The sequence below is a fragment of the Notolepis coatsorum genome (assembly GCF_963971535.1).
Source record: "Notolepis coatsorum genome assembly, chromosome: 11".
Classification (NCBI taxonomy): Eukaryota; Metazoa; Chordata; class Actinopteri; order Aulopiformes; family Paralepididae; genus Notolepis; species Notolepis coatsorum.
Window position 1 is genome coordinate 12939157 of NC_140175.1, and position 17965 is coordinate 12957121.

The window sequence follows — 17965 nt, forward strand, 5'->3', positions numbered from 1 at the left end:
TTAATCACCTGTACATTGTACAGTATATCACTATTGCACGTTACTGTTACATTTGCACTCTGGTTGGATGCCAAACTTATTTTCGTACTGTACTTGTGCTGTATGATGACAATACATTCGAATGAAATCTAATCATGTTGAGTTTTAGGATTCAGGACTTGATTAGGATTATATGTTTTCACACACACACAGAAGAAATATCAACACCAGCATTCAGTTGAAGGTGTTTAATTGCTTTCACAATGTAGAAACCTTTTACAAAACAGGTTAGGTAGACGGAATGTGCACTTACACGTCGCAAAGATGTCAACAAACACTTCACACACATCAAGTACTGTACATAAAACATAAGTCACATTTTAAAAACAATTTTTCTAAAACAGCATTTCATTAAAACCTGGCAGGTTTATCCGTATTCCTAGCGACATCAAGGCAGCACCACAGTGTAATCAAGGCCCGTACCCAGTCCCACTGGGAAATAAAATAATTTGCAAAAGCATATTTTTTTTCTCCCCATTACCAACAGTTCCCCACAAAGGCTGGCCATCTTTAATAATAGAAGCGGCCTCACAAATATGTCACACGGTGATTTTCACAAAACAGCAAAACACACATAAATGCAATGGACTGCCATTAACAGGCTCGTCAAACTAGTGGACCAGACAGAGCATGTGCTCACAAGAGTTCACTGCCGAGAGTCACGCCTAATGGTTCGTTCCTACTCCCACTCTTAACATTCCCAAAGTATCTCGGCAAAGAAAGTGCTCCAGGGGTTGTTTTCACAAAGCCTTCTAAAAGGCTACGAGTTGCTCCCAACTCACTCATTTAGAAATAAATCATAAGAATAATGAGCATTTCACTCCTAACTTGAACGTTTTGCGCTAAGTCATTCTCAGAGCATTTCAGTAATAATATTGCAACGAATAAGAAGCTATGGAGGGATGTTTTATTATCTCTCAGTCCGTTCAAATAGCGACATGGACTGGAGATAATCATAATTTAGAAACCTTAAACCTTCACTATATGCCATTCATATTGAACAAATAAATGCTAGATTATTCTTTAAAAAACCTGAAACGTTGACGTTAAATTTACGGACATTGTGGACGGTTTCAAACGTGTTACCGGTCGTACATTCCGACCTCCGTTACAGTGATCTCGACCACTAGACCTTCTTCATCAATCATACTAGAACTCATGAGGGTTTGAATTCCTCATCCGAGAGGTCAAGGCCAACCTCATTTTGAAGGACTAGTCCTAGGGGGAGAATGAGATGTTGTTATTTAGACACAGACATTCAGGGATTAAGCTAAACTTCTAAAACATGAACATGGGCCACAGTGTCATAAAGAGGGCAACCCCCTCCGGACTAGGGATGGGTACCTTTCACATTTGAATCGATACCGGTACCCAACGGTACCTTTTTCCGGTACTTTAGTCTCTAAAAATGTAATTTACCTACCTCAGTCGTGAAAGAAATAATCCAAACTTCTAATAACTACACTTTCGACCATTTTCGGCTTGCCATTGCCCCGACTGCTTTGTTGTTGAATCAAGTCAAATCCTAGGTAAGCGTATATTGTGCGTGTGAACGTTGACATGAAAAGAAAAAAGGTTAAAAAATAAAAATAAATTTTTTAAAAAAAATTTTGTTTATTTTTTTTGGTATCTCACGTGAATCGATACTCGGTAGTACCGACGTGTTTCGGTAAGTACCTTTAAAAGTACCGAATTCGGTACCCATCCCTAGTATGGACATAATGGACCTGTCTCAAACCCTGCCCTCTTTTCTTGATCCTCCAATCACAACTGTCGCTTACCTCGGACAAACCAAGTTTGTCCGAGGTAAGCGACAGTTGTGATTGGAGGATCAAGAAAAGAGGGCAGGGTTTGAGACAGGTCCATTGTCCTCCTCTCCAGTCCTGTGGAATGGGAACCACTAAATCGTGCACACTGGACAAACTGAGTTAAGGCAGGTTTTCCCCCCGAGTCCGGGAACCAGGATCTAGAGTAGAGGTGGGCGACCATGTTTTTATTTTTGCGAGCTATGAGTTGATCGCAAGAGGAGTCGATCGCTGGGTCGATTTACCCGTCTTCTGACCCGTGATACTCAACAGTCCGTCCTCACAGCTCTGTGTCCAGAAACGTCATAAAAATAACCCTGAGTTTTTTCTCTCAGAAAAACTGCAAAATTAAGTATTTTGGTTGCGATATTCAAAGATTTTTTTTTTTCTTTTTAGGAGACTTGGCTTTCATAACGTGTTTATAGTAGTTCTAATATCCTACCCCGGGCTATACCAGAGGGTAGCTAGCGGCAGTGGCGATGCCACAGTGGTTCTTCCTGTCTTTAGCCATGTAGATGAATCCTTTCTCGCCCCACTTCTCACCCCAGCTGAGAATCGAGAGGAGAGAAAAAAAGACAAAGATTTTAGTTTCACTTGAAAATTGCCTAGGATCTTGGTTTAAGCAAGTCCTATTTGTATATAGTGCTAATCTAGTTACCAAAATAGGATACAAAAGAAGCTAAATAGAATAGAATAGAAATAATTTATTCATTCCGAGGGAAATTTGGCACTACAAATCGCTCACAGTAAACAGTAAACATTTAGGTAGACAAAAACAAAAAGTCACGAATAAGAATAAAAATAAGCCTAAGAATAAAATATTATGGTCTGGGATATACATTTCCTATGTTACATTCTAATATAAGATATACTAATATAAAATGTCCTATGTTACATTCTAATATAAAATATACAGTAAAAATATCCAAAATATACATTAAGTGTAAAATTTTTGGTAAAAGTAAAAGTAAAAATGCTCAATAAACAGAAAGTGTCATGTATACTGTAGTTGGCCAAGAAAAGCCATTGGCACCTTTGTAGTTGGAAAAGATTTTGACATGGTAGCCTATGTTTCACTTGTGTTTTGACAAAAATTACTTTTCATCTTTTTAAATATACTACCACTATGAATGACAGAAAGGAATCAAAGTTCTTGACTATCCAGTATTTCTTACAAAAACCACTAAGTGTGTTTGACTCTTAACCACCAAAACCTGATCGGACTACAACGTATGACGTATATTATGCCAGTTAGGGTACCTTGTGTATACTGCACCTTGTGTATTCCTGTTCATTTTTCTCATATTTTTATATTCAGATCTAATTGTATTGCCTATATTTATGTCTTTCTAATATTACCCATATCTTAAATGCCATAAATCCAATCCACTTTATTTATAGAGCACATTTAAAAGCGAAAAAGTTGACCAAAGTGCTGTACAAGTCCAACAACATAAGATAAAAAGAAAAAAAGAAAAAAAAAAATCACACAATAAAAACATATACAATAATGTCACATAAAAAAGGAAGGTCTCTCAACCTGTTTAAAAACCAAAGCAAATAAATGAGTTTTGAGGCGTGATTTAAACACCTGCAGAGTGGGGGGCCTGCCTAACATGCAGTTAGGCATTCTGACATAAAGAATCCAAGGTACAGTACACATACCTGTTCTTGACGATCCAGTATTTCTTGCCATCGACATCCTCTGCTTCAAATCCATATCCCACCACTAACACGCCGTGGTCCAGTTCTTCACTGCTGCACTCCTTCTCATAGTAGATACCTTGATAATGAAGAACACACATTTAGTAAAAGGAGCCCCACACACACCCTTTAGCCCCTTCCAGACACAATGTCCCCATTGTGGACAAAATCTTTTTTAAGAGTCGGCTGAATTGGAATGGAATCTTGGAACCTACACTTAACCCCTAATTGCTCCCAGTGAGCAGGTCGGCACCTTGCATGGTCTCCTCTGCCATCGGTGTGTGAAAGTGTGAGTGACTTGTGTAAAATGTGAGGAACAAATTGCAAAGCGCTTTGGATCAAATCTGCTATATAAATGCAGCCATTTATTTACCATTTTTACACGTTCAAAGTACAACTGGTTGGTTCTCAGGGTTCCTCCAGTTTGCTCTGAACTAAGAAAAACTGCTTTTTCCTTTTGATGCTTCCAACACCTGGAACGCCCTCCGACTGACTCTGAAGCTGAAGGTTCTTCCATCTCTCTCTGCGTTTAAAAGTATGATCTCTGACCACCGTGTGTCGACTTGTAACTGTCTTAGCAGATTTGTTATTGTTTATTCTTATTTATTGTGCCTACATGTATGAAATTGCCGGTGTCTTGTTTTGTAAGCTCGTCGTCGCTGTAAATGAGGGTAAACCTCAGTGTCTCACGAGTTGAAATAAAGGTTTGGAATGAAATTAAATTAAAATTGGGGTCGTTCGGTTTTACAGGGTCACGGACGGACGGTTTTGTGCCAATCAGCGCCGTCCTCGGCTCTAACCGAGCTCCGGCACTGTCTGGAATTTTGGGACACCGCCATGCAGTGTGGCTGGTGCCATGAGGCTATCCCGCCCGGTGACCAATAGGAAGTGCCGTGAGGCTATCCCGGTGACCAATAGGAGCACAGGAAGACAATGACAGCATGCTTGGCAAGCCGGTGTAAAATAAATAAATAAATAAAAGACTTGAATATTCTCATGGCATGAGAAAGAAAGCCTTTTCATGTGTCATCTGGGACATAATATTAACTCTTTGATAGCCATCAGGCTACCCAACCGTGGGCACAGACTGCTGCCAATTGAGAACTAACGGCTGGAGAACGTGAGAAGTGTTAACCGTCTGTAGTGTGGTTGTGAAAGGTTAACCTTCTAGTGTGGTAGTGAAAGGTTAACCTTCTGTAGTGTGGTAGTGAAAGGTTAACCTTCTAGTGTGGTAGTGAAAGGTTAACCTTCTAGTGTGGTAGTGAAAGGTTAACCTTCTGTAGTGTGGTAGTGAAAGGTTAACCTTCTAGTGTGGTAGTGAAAGGTTAACCGTCTGTAGTGTGGTTGTGAAAGGTTAACCTTCTGTAGTGCAATAGTGAAAGGGTTAACCTTCTAGTGTGGTAGTGAAAGGTTAACCTTCTAGTGTGGTAGTGAAAGGTTAACCGTCTGTAGTGTGGTTGTGAAAGGTTAACCTTCTGTAGTGTGGTAGTGAAAGGGTTAACCTTCTAGTGTGGTAGTGAAAGGTTAACCTTCTAGTGTGGTAGTGAAAGGTTAACCGTCTGTAGTGTGGTAGTGAAAGGTTAACCGTCTGTAGTGTGGTAGTGAAAGCTTAACCTTCTGTAGTGTGGTAGTGAAAGGTTAACCTTCTGTAGTGTGGTAGTGAAAGGGTTAACCTTCTGTAGTGTGGTTGTGAAAGGTTAACCTTCTGTAGTGTGGTAGTGAAAGGGTTAACCTTCTGTAGTGTGGTAGTGAAAGGGTTAACATTCTGTAGTGTGGTAGTGAAAGGGTTAACCTTCTGTAGTGTGGTTGTGAAAGGTTAACCTTCTGTAGTGTGGTTGTGAAAGGTTAACCTTCTGTAGTGTGGTAGTGAAAGGTTAACCTTCTGTAGTGTGGTAGTGAAAGGTTAACCTTCTAGTGTGATAGTGAAAGGTTAACCTTCTGTAGTGTGGTTGTGAAAGGTTAACCTTCTGTAGTGTGGTAGTGAAAGGTTAACCTTCTGTAGTGTGGTAGTGAAAGGTTAACCTTCTGTAGTGTGGTTGTGAAAGGTTAACCTTCTGTAGTGTGGTAGTGAAAGGTTAACCTTATGTAGTGTGGTAGTGAAAGGTTAACTCTCTGTAGTGTGGTAGTGAAAGGTTAACCTTCTAGTGTGGTAGTGAAAGGTTAACTCTCTGTAGTGTGGTAGTGAAAGGTTAACCTTCTAGTGTGATAGTGAAAGGTTAACCTTCTGTAGTGTGGTTGTGAAAGGGTTAACCTTCTGTAGTGTGGCAGTGAAAGGTTAACCTTCTGTAGTGTGGTAGTGAAAGGTTAACCTTATGTAGTGTGGTAGTGAAAGGTTAACTCTCTGTAGTGTGGTAGTGAAAGGTTAACCTTCTAGTGTGGTAGTGAAAGGTTAACTCTCTGTAGTGTGGTAGTGAAAGGTTAACCTTCTAGTGTGATAGTGAAAGGTTAACCTTCTGTAGTGTGGTTGTGAAAGGGTTAACCTTCTGTAGTGTGGCAGTGAAAGGTTAACCTTCTGTAGTGTGGTAGTGAAAGGTTAACCTTCTGTAGTGTGGCAGTGAAAGGTTAACCTTCTAGTGTGGCAGTGAAAGGTTAACCTTCTGTAGTGTGGTAGTGAAAGGGCTAACCTTCTGTAGTGTGGTAGTGAAAGGTTAACCTTCTGTAGTGTGGTAGTGAAAGGTTAACCTTCTAGTGTGGCAGTGAAAGGTTAACCGTCTGTAGTGTGGTAGTGAAAGGTTAACCTTCTGTAGTGTGGTAGTGAAAGGTTAACCTTCTGTAGTGTGGTAGTGAAAGGTTAACCTTCTAGTGTGTTTGTGAAAGGTTAACCTTCTGTAGTGTGGTAGTGAAAGGGTTAAGCAAGATTTGACCACTTTCCCATCACACAATCCGACATATAATAAACATAAAAAAATCTGCGCTTTCTCCAGGATTTTCAAACAAGACGGTGCCGAGTCTCAAGTAGGGGGGGGGGGGGGGGGGGGGTCCGGAGGGGGTCTGTGCCCCCTGTCCGGGAGGCAAAGAAAAGTGCAATAAAGAAAGCTGTAATTTCTGTAATTGCTGTAATTTCCTGCAATTTAAAAACATAATTTCACTAAAATAGCAAACACACGGGTAAAATTATTTAAGTTCCAAATAAGTTAAGTACAGTGTATAAGGTTGCACAATATTTGAACATTACACACACACACACACACACACACAGTGGAACAGAGGACAGAGTAATCATGTATTAGACAATAATGCGTCTGTTTCCCCCCAAGCTTTCACTGAAAAAAAAAATAAAGAAAATAAAAGTTTCAAAAAATATATATATACCGTATATATCCCTCATTATTTAGGGAAAGCCCTGAAAGATGGCCAACGTGTCGACGCCAAAGACTAGCAACCCGTCGATCACCCGAGGAGACTGAATGAAAAGAGAGATGTTGAAAACAACTGTGATGATGAGTTGGTTATTCCTGGACACTACGTGAGTATCTTGTGTTTCTGGCACTAAGCGCTCATAAGTACGGCTTAACCCGTTCACCGCGACAATACACAGAAGGTTAACCCTTTCACTGCCACATGACAGCAGGTTAACCCTTTCACTGCCACACGACAGAAGGTTAACCCTTTACTATCACACTACTGACGACGAGAGCCCCCCCCCCCCCCCCCCCCCCCCCGCTGTTCACCCACCAGACTCGTAGAACTGGAAGGACTCGTGACCGGCGTCGATGGCGACGGAGACGGGGCCGACGGCCGCCACGGCCTTCATCAGGGCGTGCTCCTTCCCGCTGGGCACGTCCACGAAACCGGTGTCGTTCGCCGCGCTGAACTCAGCCTTGTAGTTGCAGGGGCCGTCATCCTGGGAGAGGAACAGGGTACGAGGATTAGATTAGGTTCAAAATGCATTGTCATTATACAGCACAAGTACAGTACAACAACAAAAATATGGCCACACTTTGACTTTTCTTATCAGGCTTGACATCAACCCTTAACACTTTGAGTGCCAGCAGAGGGCGCACGATTTATCGCTTGAATGCCAGCCGTTTGAGACTGATTTTCCGATATTTCATGATTTTCGTGGAGCTATTTCTATATTCTATATTATGGCTGTGTGTCTAATACGCCCGTCGCTTATCAATGACTTGCTTGCAGTCAACATGTACGAAACGGATTGTTTTTTCATCTGTACATTTCCGTTTTATACCATTTTGAAAAACGCTTGTTTTTGGAAATTTTCTGAAAAAATAAAATTCTGTGATAAACGCCCTTTAGTTGAATACACAAAACACGTTGTCATTTTTCGGCCTATTTATGAATTGTTTTCAAATAAACGCTAGATTATCGATAGTATATGTGTACTTATGCACGCTAGAGAAGCGGGCTGAAAAATCGATTATCTATTTCCTGCTTAGCGCACACACACACACACACACATACACATACACATACACGTTGAGATATATGTGAAAGAAAATCTGATTACCCGAAGACTGGTAAAATAGATTGTTCAGATGTTCTCCAAAAAGATTATTCCAATTCCTGATCGCCATTCCAAATATCGATCGCGTTTATTGATCCAACGCTGGGTACTCGAAACACATATTCCACGCTGTTATGAGTGTTTACAATGAATGGGATCGGCTCGGGTTACATGCCTGATAAGTAAAATGTGGATTCCGGAGTTTTCTTTTCTCATCCATTTCCATTGAGTCCAATCCAATGGATGCATTACCATCCGGGAGACGATAGGGGGCGGTATTTTCCCTGTTCCAGCTCAGAGCCAGTCCCAATGGTAACGTGAGGCTAGATTGATGAAAAATTTATGGATATCGCTAATAAAAGCAATAACGATTAAAAAACGAGACTTCTCGTCATTGGCACTCAACGCATGGCATGAAATAACGAGATTTCTCGTGGCTGGCACTCAAAGTGTTAAATCCCTGGACTCTGTCCGTCACTCTGCCCTCAGATTCATCACTAATGATACGTTGTCCTTTATGAGAAGGTTGCATGTATAGTTGGTCGGTTAATTGATGTGTTATCCTTGCTTTTTGCCTCGTCTTGTCTTATTGTTATGATATAATTTTATGTTCTTGTTTTTCTTTGCTTATTTCTGTACGTCCAATCAACGTGACTGTAAGTGAGGGAAACCTCAAACCTCATCTGCACCTTTGTTTACATTGTTTATTTTTCTCATATTTTTATATTCAGTGTTAATTATATTGTTTACACGGTTTATTTCTTTATTTCTAATTCTATTGCCTATATTTATGTCTTTCTAAAAATACGCAACGGCATATGAAAGAAAACTGATCACTATTCAGCTGCGCCAAAACCAGGCTCATCGACAGATAGAGGAAAACTGATCTCTATTCAGCTGCGCCAAACCCAGGCTCATCTACAGCAGTGTTTCCCATTAATTACCTAGACTGTGGTGGCTCGCCACATTCTAATTTGTCCCGCCAGTTTTATAATGAACCGAAATAATAATAATTTTTTTTATATAAAGTTTGCCTATAGGGACGTATCAGTAGTATTGGCAGTGGTAGTAGTCGTAATAGTAATCCAGTATATTTTTTTATTTTCTAAAAAATAAACCAGTTCAACACAGGTAACCACTTTTGCTTCATTTCTTTGATGGCTCAAATGTATCCAGCTCTAGTCCATTTTGTGTTTTGAGCACAAAGTTCATCATAGATCTGGCCTCTTTGATTTGCTCTCAAAGTGCACCAGATCGATGCATTTAACTTTAAAATGTAGGAAAACAATTATTATTCCGGGGGACATTCGGGGGACATTCACCCACCACAGTCTCACAAAATCCTGTGGGAAACACTGTAGAGATGGAGCGTGGCTTCCTTACCGTGCCCAGGTAGGGGTAGGACTCCTCTGAGTCCAGGCCTCCGTTGTCCTGGATGTACTGGAAGGCCTGGTCCATCAGGCCTCCGTTGCAGCCCTCGTTGCCCTCGGGCCTGGAGCAGTCCACCAGGTTCTGTTCACTCAGAGCCACCAGGGTGCCCGTCTTCCTGAACTCCTGACCCTCCACGGCCCCGGTGGTGCTGAAGGCCCAGCAGGACCCACACGAGCCCTGAGAGACGGAACCCAGAAGGTCCGGTTAGTGAATTGATGATAATGTGTTCGATTAGATTCGATTAGATTTAAATGTATTGTCATCATACAGCACAATTACAGTACAACGAAAAGAAGTTTGGCATCCAACCAGAGTACAACATGTAACAGTAATTGGCTTGAAAGCTACATAAAAAACAAAGAACAAATTGTACAACTTGGAGATTGCAAATCTAGATGTATGAAAATAATGTGTGGAGTCCCTCAAGGCTCGGTTCTGGGACCCAAACTGTTTAATCTATATATTAATGATTTGTGCTCGGTGTCAAATGTATTGAAGTGTGTACTATATGCTGATGATACTAACATGTTCTGTACAGGGGAGGACATCCAGCAGCTTATGACGGTCTTAACAACAGAAATGAATAAATACAAACTCTGGTTTGATATAAATAAATTATCTTTAAATCTAAATAAAACAAAATGTATGGTGTTTGGAAACCGCCTGATAAAAACAGACATTCAGTTGATAATAGATAATAATAGAATAGAAAGAGTATATGAAAATAAATTCCTGTGAGTGATTTTAGAATTTAGACCATAAATGTATTGATTGATTGATTGAATTGATTGATAATTGTATTAACAGATTGCAGAATGGGTACAATACAGTACAGCTCAATACACACAATTGTTAAGGGGATGCAGACCAGAGAAATACTTTCGTCTTGTCCCACATCAGGGTCCCCCATTTTCAATTCATCATAACATATATGACATACATGACATACAGATAGACAGTACTGCTACATCTAGACATTTATGACATACCAGATCTACAAATACAGTACTGTTTGTGATACAAAAAGAGTCTAACTGTACATTGGAGGAGGTTGGGTAGGTGGGGTGGGGAAACTGTACATTGTAGGTGTTGGGTGGGTGGGGGGACTGTACATTGGAGGTGGTTGGGTGGGTGGGGTGGCGGGGGACTGTACATTGGAGGGGTTGGGTTTGGACATTTACAGGGGCCAGTTTCAGAATGCAGTCTCGAGTCTCCTGTAGGTGACCTTTTAGAGTTTTTTTTGCCTACTTTTTCTTCTCCTTTTTCTGTGATTTTTCTCCCATCCCAATTTCCTCTCGTGCCAATTCTCCCTCCCCTGTCCTGATCGTTGCTCGCATGTGCCCCCCACTGGCCGGTCGTAGGGAGGATAGAGGCCCATCACATGTCCCCTCCGATACATGGAGGCAGCCAGTCACTTCTTTTCACCTGCCAGCGCGGACTCTCATTGGCGAGGTGTAACATGTGGGAGGCTCACACTGCCCCCGCCATTTCCTGTCTTTTGCTGTGCAGGCACCCTGACCGACCTGTAGGAGTCGCTGTTTTACAATGACCAGACTACCACTCATCGACTCCCCTCCCGCTGACTCTGCCAATTGAGTCAGTATGACGGCCGGCCCAAGCCGGAGCCAACGCTGACAGCCGGATTCGAGACCGGTGTCTCCTGCGTTGGTGACGAACTCAATGTCCGCTGCGCCACCCAGCCGCCCCTTTTAGAGAGGTTTTGAAGGTGGGTAGTGATTCACATTCCTTTACAGCTGTGGGTAGGGCGTTCCACATTGTTGTTGCATAGTTGCGAAACGTGTTTAGTCCCTTGTTTGAGACGAATCTGGGTTGAACATGATTTGTGGAGCTCCCTCTGGTGTTGTGTTCGTGGTATTCACTGACCTTTGGGAAGTATTTTGACATGTACATGGGTACCTTGGTCGTGTAGTGTATCTTGTAGACCAGGCCCATTGCAAGTGGCTGTATTTTCCCAAAATGTTGGCGTGTTCCTTTGAGAATTATGAATGTAATACTTTTTAAGACTTTTAATACCCCGCAGATACCCTGTTCACCCTGCTGTGGTGAGTCACTTCTTCTAACCCTGAGGCGTAGGTGATGTCTTCAGTCTCACCTGGTCCTTGACTGGGGTGACGTAGCCCTTCTCTCTCCAGTCCATCTGCTTGGGGGCTTGAAGGAAGTTGGGCTCCAGGAACTGAGAGCCTCTGGACCTCCTCTCTGGATTCCTCTTGTATCCATTCATCACCTGTCTGAACTCTTCATTGACCTGGTGTTACAGAGGATATGAACAGATAATTAATTGCACTGTATTATTTTACTCTGTCTATTGCTTTTTATCACAGGTTCAAAACGGTCAGGTATTAAACTGTGTGGGTATCAAACAAGAGACTGTCAGGCTTTAAAACTGTGTAGGACCCAGGCCTAGAACTGCACCCTGAGAAAGGAAACTGTATTTATATGTCTTATTTGTGCATGGTGGATACTAGTAATCTTGTCCATTGTGAGGACCACAATGGAAATAAACCGTAAGGTTTTATTGTGTTTTAATCCTCGACGATTTTAGATTATATGTGATGGCTGTACCGGTATTGTATGTAATTTTGATTGTCAAATAAATTCAATCAATCAATCAACTGTGGCCTGAGAGGGAGGGTTGCCCTGGGTGGGAGGTTCAAAGGGTCAAAGTGGGTATAAAACAGGAGGGAAGACTGTCAAGTTTTTAACTGTGGATACCAAACAGAACTAACCATAACCCTAACCCTAAACTTAACCAAACTGTTACCTTAAACTAACCATAACCTTAACTCTAAAGTTAAACCATCATCATCATCATCATCATAGTATTGCTGTGTTAGTATCAGGGTGGCCTAAATTCTTATCCCAACCCATGTTTGCTTCCGCGTTCACGTTTTGCGCTCTGATTGGCCACTGACGTTTCTGGTCGCGCCTATCGTGTGACGGCAAGTACTTTGGACGGTTAAGCTTAGGCACTCTTTCGAAGTTGGTTAAGGTTAGAGTGTGGATCGTAGGCGTTGGGTAGTTTGCTGCTGGTCGAGGCGGAAATGGTCGCGTCACGCGATTGGGCGCACATGTCACATGACCAGAAACGTCAGTGGCCAATCAGATCGCAAACATGGGTTGGGATAAGAATAGACGCATCAGGGTGAGTGTCTTTCTTCTTGTTTGGACATTATGTACCTTTTTTTTCCTGTGGTCAAATAAGTACTTTATTTACGGTTTCTGATGAGACCCGTGTTGATACACGATGCCATTTGCCTCGGAGCACAGTGTGACGGAGCACGTCGCTCATCTACTCACCATGTGACCGAAGTTTATTCTCATCTTATCTTATCTTATCTTACTCACCATGTCACCAAAGTGATTCATGCCCATGCGGAAGGAGTGCTTCCCCATCGAATGCTCCAAGTTGTGCAACTCGATCTTCTGCAGATTCTTCTCCCATACCATCCGCCTCCACCCCTCTTCTTTCTGTCAAAGAACACAGTGACGTCACGGAACATAACCACGCGGAACATAACCACACGCGACATTGGGGGATGCAGATAGGTAGATAGATAGATTTCAGATAGGTCAATTGCGTGCACCCCCCCCCCCCCCCCCACACACATTTTTGTATCAGTATTTACAAACAGTAAAAATACCTATAGACTATTGAATAAGGTTCAGTACCAATAAAACGGTAAATGTTTTAACTTAACCTTTGAGAAAACAAGTTTTGCTCATTTACTCCATGGTTTCCATGGTAACTAGTACAATACCCATAAGCCAAACTTCTTTTCGTTGAGAGAGGGCCGATAGAGGGCCAACCAACCTTCTCATGAAGGACATAGTGACAAAGTGTCGTATCTACCATTAGTAATACATCTGATTAGCACTATTACTCAGTAGTACTAATTTATATATTTTATACCCAGTTTAATCACCTGTACATACATTGTATTTTACTATTGTACTTTACGGTTACATTTGCACTCTGGTTGGACACCAAACTTCGTTGTACTGTGCTTGTGCTGCATAATGACAATACATTTTAATCTAATCTAATCTAATGACTCCCCAGGTCTATAGTTCATTCGTTTGTGTTCATTGGACCTGAATCCTCAAGATATAATCCACTTCCGTTCCCACCATAACAGAAATATAAAAAAATGCAAAAAGAATAGGTTCATTATTCCTACGATTTCTGACGTGTTTACACACATGGCTCTTTCTGGTGTTATATTTTAGTACATAAGCCATTGTACTAATATTACATGATACCAATAATAACCCCATACCAGTATCGCTATCAGTACAGCCCTAGTTACCGTACAACACAGATATCAAGGTACAGATATCAAGATACGGAACCCAGTGAATACATGTTACGGTGACCATGCCTACCTCATGCTGATAGTTCTTGGTGTGCCAGGTTTTCCACAGGTGCCAGTGACTCTCCAACTGTGGGTCCAAGCTCGGGGCTGCGAACACAGCACTGGCACAAACCACCACTGCTGCCAAGTAGCACAGGGTCCTCATGGCACAAACAACTGTGAAAGTAGGGGTGGGCAATATGACGATATTAAATAAATATCGGGTACAGTTCATTAACGATACACTTTTTAAACATATCGTGGACATCGTGATGTTTTGCACAAACCCTCATCCATACAGTATATATATGTGTGTGTACTTTTGGCTAAAGTGGATAGAAAACACAGTACTGTGCAAAGGTCTTAGTTTTTATATAAATTGTCTTAGATGTTAATAAATAAAAAAATCTGTATTAGTGTGTCAGTAGACTACTCTTTTAAAATGTTTGAAACTTTTCATTTAATTATTTTTGAAAGCATCTTCATGGTTTAATGCAGACATATGTTGCAGGGACTATTATAATCATCATATTTGCGTGAACATATCCATCAAAGGGTTAAATCAAGCCTTTTTAAGTGCTTTAGAGGAAATGTCAAAATATTGCGATATATATCATTCGTGATAGAGCCAAAAAATATCGTGATATCATTTAGAGGCCATATCGCCCAGCCCTACGAGAGGGTGATCCCAGGCCAGCAGGATGCTCAATGACAATAACACTATTATGTAACAAACCATCAAATACACTCACAGCACACACATCCACACGCACTTTAAATAAACAACTCACTGTAGCACCCACCCACTTTAACACACTTTATATTTATAGGTAAAGACGTTTGCACTACAACTCATACCTCATTGCACCTTAGCCTAAGTTGTACCTCATCCCATTTCTGCATTGTACTTTAAATATTGTATTGTAACTCAGTTACAAACATTTTTCTACTCTGTATTGTATATACGGGTGGAAATGAGCCCTGTGCTATTCCCGGCATAATTACGTCCTTATCATGCTGTGATGTTATGCATACACATGTAAATGATGTTCATTAATTTGCATTGTCCTTAATAAACAAATCTTATTGTATATTGTATATTATGTATATTGAACACTTTTGTTTTGAACACTTTTGTTTACACTTGTTACGTACTTTTGACTTCTATTTTTTACTTATCTGTTTTATTTTTATCTATAGCACACTCTCAGGAGCAGAACAGGAAAAGGCATTTCATATAAAAGTATTCTGTATTTTTGTATGACAACAACTAATAAAGAAACTTGAAACTTGAACTGACACTCAGTTTGTGTCACACTCTTAAAGCTATTTATATATCGGTATGTCGTGGGTGGAGGGGGGGTTGGAGTATACTGTTTATTTGTACACAACGTCTCGAAGTATGGTTTTGTAAATATTCCAATGTACAGTTTTGCTTGTACAGTTGTACAGTGTCCCCACCCCACCTACCCAACCTCCTCCAATGTACAGTTTCTACGTCAAATGTATATACCGGTACTCTCTTTTCTGGACTCTTTTTGTACCACAAACAGTAGTGTATTTGCAAATCTGGTATGTCATAAATGTATAGATGTAGCAGTACGGTCTATCTGTATGTCGTGTGTGTCATATGATGAATTGAAAATGGGGGACCTTGATGTAAACAAGACGAAAGTCTTTCTCTGGTCTGCATCCCCTTAACAATTGTGTGTATTGAGCTGTACTGTACTGTACCCATTCTGCAATCTGTTAGTAAAGTTTTCAATCAATCAACAGATGGAAAAATGCCTACAACAACAACACCATTTATTAGGATTATGCTACAAACAAGTCCAGGGTTGGAATTCGACACGTCGTCTTCATAGGCAGGGTGGCCCAGATAGATAGAAGAACGTGACGAGACCATCGTTCTAACCTAGTTAGGCCTGGCTGGGACACGGGATAAAGATTACAGAAAATTAAACATAAACGTATTTTATCTTTTTTTGTTGTTGTTGTTGTCGATTTATAATACTGCTAGATAATGCTCTCGCAATATACAGTATCTAATAGGCTACTGTCTGACGGTGTTGTGTTGACCCACTGCAGTCAAACGAATCTATAGTTACTGTAGATCATCGACGCATTGTAAACAACTTGCCTCAGACTGTACTGTGGACTGTGGTGGGCTGATTTAAGATAGTATTATTCCCAAGAACCAATACTATAATAACATAACGAAATAGGCGGACAACTTACTTTGTCGACGTGTTGTTTACAATTTAGGATGAGCCGCGGCCGGGTGATGTTGTTCTTTGCTGCACTTCGGTCGAGGACTCTATGTTTTCTTTTTTTATATAGCTCTCTCACGGTAAATAGTTCGGTTAGCCGCGGTGTTGTACACTGTACACACACTGGACGGAGGTTCCCATTGGTTAGAGGTGGCACCGGATGTCCTGAAGATCCCGCCCTCCCACACGTCACTCCCAACACATCCATGGGGAAGTATAAAAGGGAAGGTCGTGACGTCAGAATAACAGCATTATATTATGCTCTGCTTGGTTTTGATTGATTGATTGATTGATTGATTGATTGATTGATTGATTGATTGATTGAAAATGTTATTAACAGATTGCAGAATGGGTACAATACAGTACAGCTCAATATAAGGGAATGCAGACCAGAGAAAGACTTTCGTCTTGTTTACATCAGGGTCCCCCATTTTCAATTCATTCATATGGTGTCAGACTTTGGTGTTGGTTCTACTGAAGCCTGTATAAATTGCAATTAAAAAAATAATATAGACCAGCTATCTGATCTGAGGAAATATATATTATATTTGTATATACTTTCTGTTAGGATTTACTGTTAGGATAACACTCAGTACTGTATTTGCATATCTTGTATGTCACAAATGTAACACTGTATACCTGTGACGTCATGTATGTCAGAAATGTCAAGATAAATATCTGTATGTTGCGTATGTCATTAAGTATAAAAGAAGGGAGGGTCGTCACATCAGAATAACAGCGTTATATGCTCTGCTTGGTGTCAGACTTTGGTGTTGGTTCTACTGAAGCCTGTATTGAAATTTAAAAAAAATATATATACCAGCTATCTGAGGAAATATATATATATATTTGTGTATATTTTCTGTTAGGATTTTCTGTTAGGATAACAATACTGTATATTTGCATATCTTGTATGTCACAAATGTAACAGTACTGTACATTTCAGAAACGTCAAGATATATATCTGTATGTTACGTATGTCATTAATGTATGAATTGAAAATGGGGGACCCTGATGTAAACAAGACGAAAGTCTTTCTCTGGTCTGCATCCCCTTAACAATTGTGTGTATTGAGCTCAGCTGTATTGTACCCATTCTGCAATCTGGGTTAATAAGGTTTTCAATCAATCAATCAATCAATCAATCAATCAATCAATCAATCAATCAATCAATCAAACCAATATATCAAACGTTAGCTTGTTAACAATGCAACACATTGCAGATGATTCTGACATCCGAGATAACGTGTCATCAATGATGTGTCATAAACGAGGAAACGGTTTACAACGTTTCACAATTATGCCACAACAATGTGGAACACCCTACCCACAGCCGTAACAAAATGTGAATCCCTACCCACATTCAAAACCGCTCTCAAAGAGCACATACGGGAGGCTGCAATTCGAAACTGGCCCGGGTAAATGTCCAACCCCCACCCCCTCCTAATGGACAGTCTCTTCCCCACCGTATATATATATTCTCTCCCCACCGTATGTATATTTCTTCTCCCAACGCACCCCCTCCTATTGTAGTCTCCTCCCCATCATATGTATATATTTTCTGTTAGGATCTCTGGGTAACAGTACTGTATATTTGCATATCGTATATGTCACAAATGTAACAGTACTATACACCTGTATGTCATGTACAGTACATTATGTCCCTGTCATAAATGTCATGATGTCATGTAAGTTGTGTATGTCATAAATGTCACTATGAATTGAAAATGGGGGACCCTGATGTAAACAAGACAAACGTCTTTCTCTGGTCTGCATCCCCTTAACAATTGTGTGTATTGAGCATACCTGTCAACCCTCCCGTTTTTCACGGGATTCTCAAGTATTTCAACCTTCTCTCCCGCTGTCCTCCCGTTAAAAT

General features: G+C 40.8%; 1 protein-coding gene across 1 annotated transcript; it reads right to left on the reverse strand.

The window, feature by feature from the left end:
* Positions 1–212: 212 nt before the first annotated feature.
* LOC311237294 (procathepsin L-like) lies at positions 213–16190 on the reverse strand. Its single transcript, XM_084325101.1, has 8 exons — positions 16056–16190; positions 13849–13994; positions 12811–12933; positions 11558–11710; positions 9397–9621; positions 7224–7392; positions 3510–3627; positions 213–2392 (listed from the first exon to the last, which is right to left on the reverse strand). The coding sequence occupies exons 2-8, from the start codon at positions 13981–13983 to the stop codon at positions 2293–2295; spliced, it is 1023 nt and encodes a 340-aa protein (XP_084181227.1). The 5' UTR covers positions 13984–13994; positions 16056–16190; the 3' UTR covers positions 213–2292.
* Between the last annotated feature and the right edge of the window lie 1775 nt (positions 16191–17965).

What these genes read in the sequence shown, in the direction of transcription:
- LOC311237294 (XM_084325101.1), bottom strand. Translation starts at nt 13,983, where the DNA reads ATGAGGACCCTGTGCTACTTGGCAGCAGTGGTGGTTTGTGCCAGTGCT. An exon ending in TCACCCCAGTCAAGGACCAG is followed by an intron (nt 9,622 to 11,557) that starts GTGAGACTGAAG and finishes TCCGTCTCTCAG; the next exon opens with GGCTCGTGTGGGTCCTGCTG. An exon ending in CTTCCAGTTCTACGAGTCTG is followed by an intron (nt 3,628 to 7,223) that starts GTGGGTGAACAG and finishes TTCATTATCAAG; the next exon opens with GTATCTACTATGAGAAGGAG.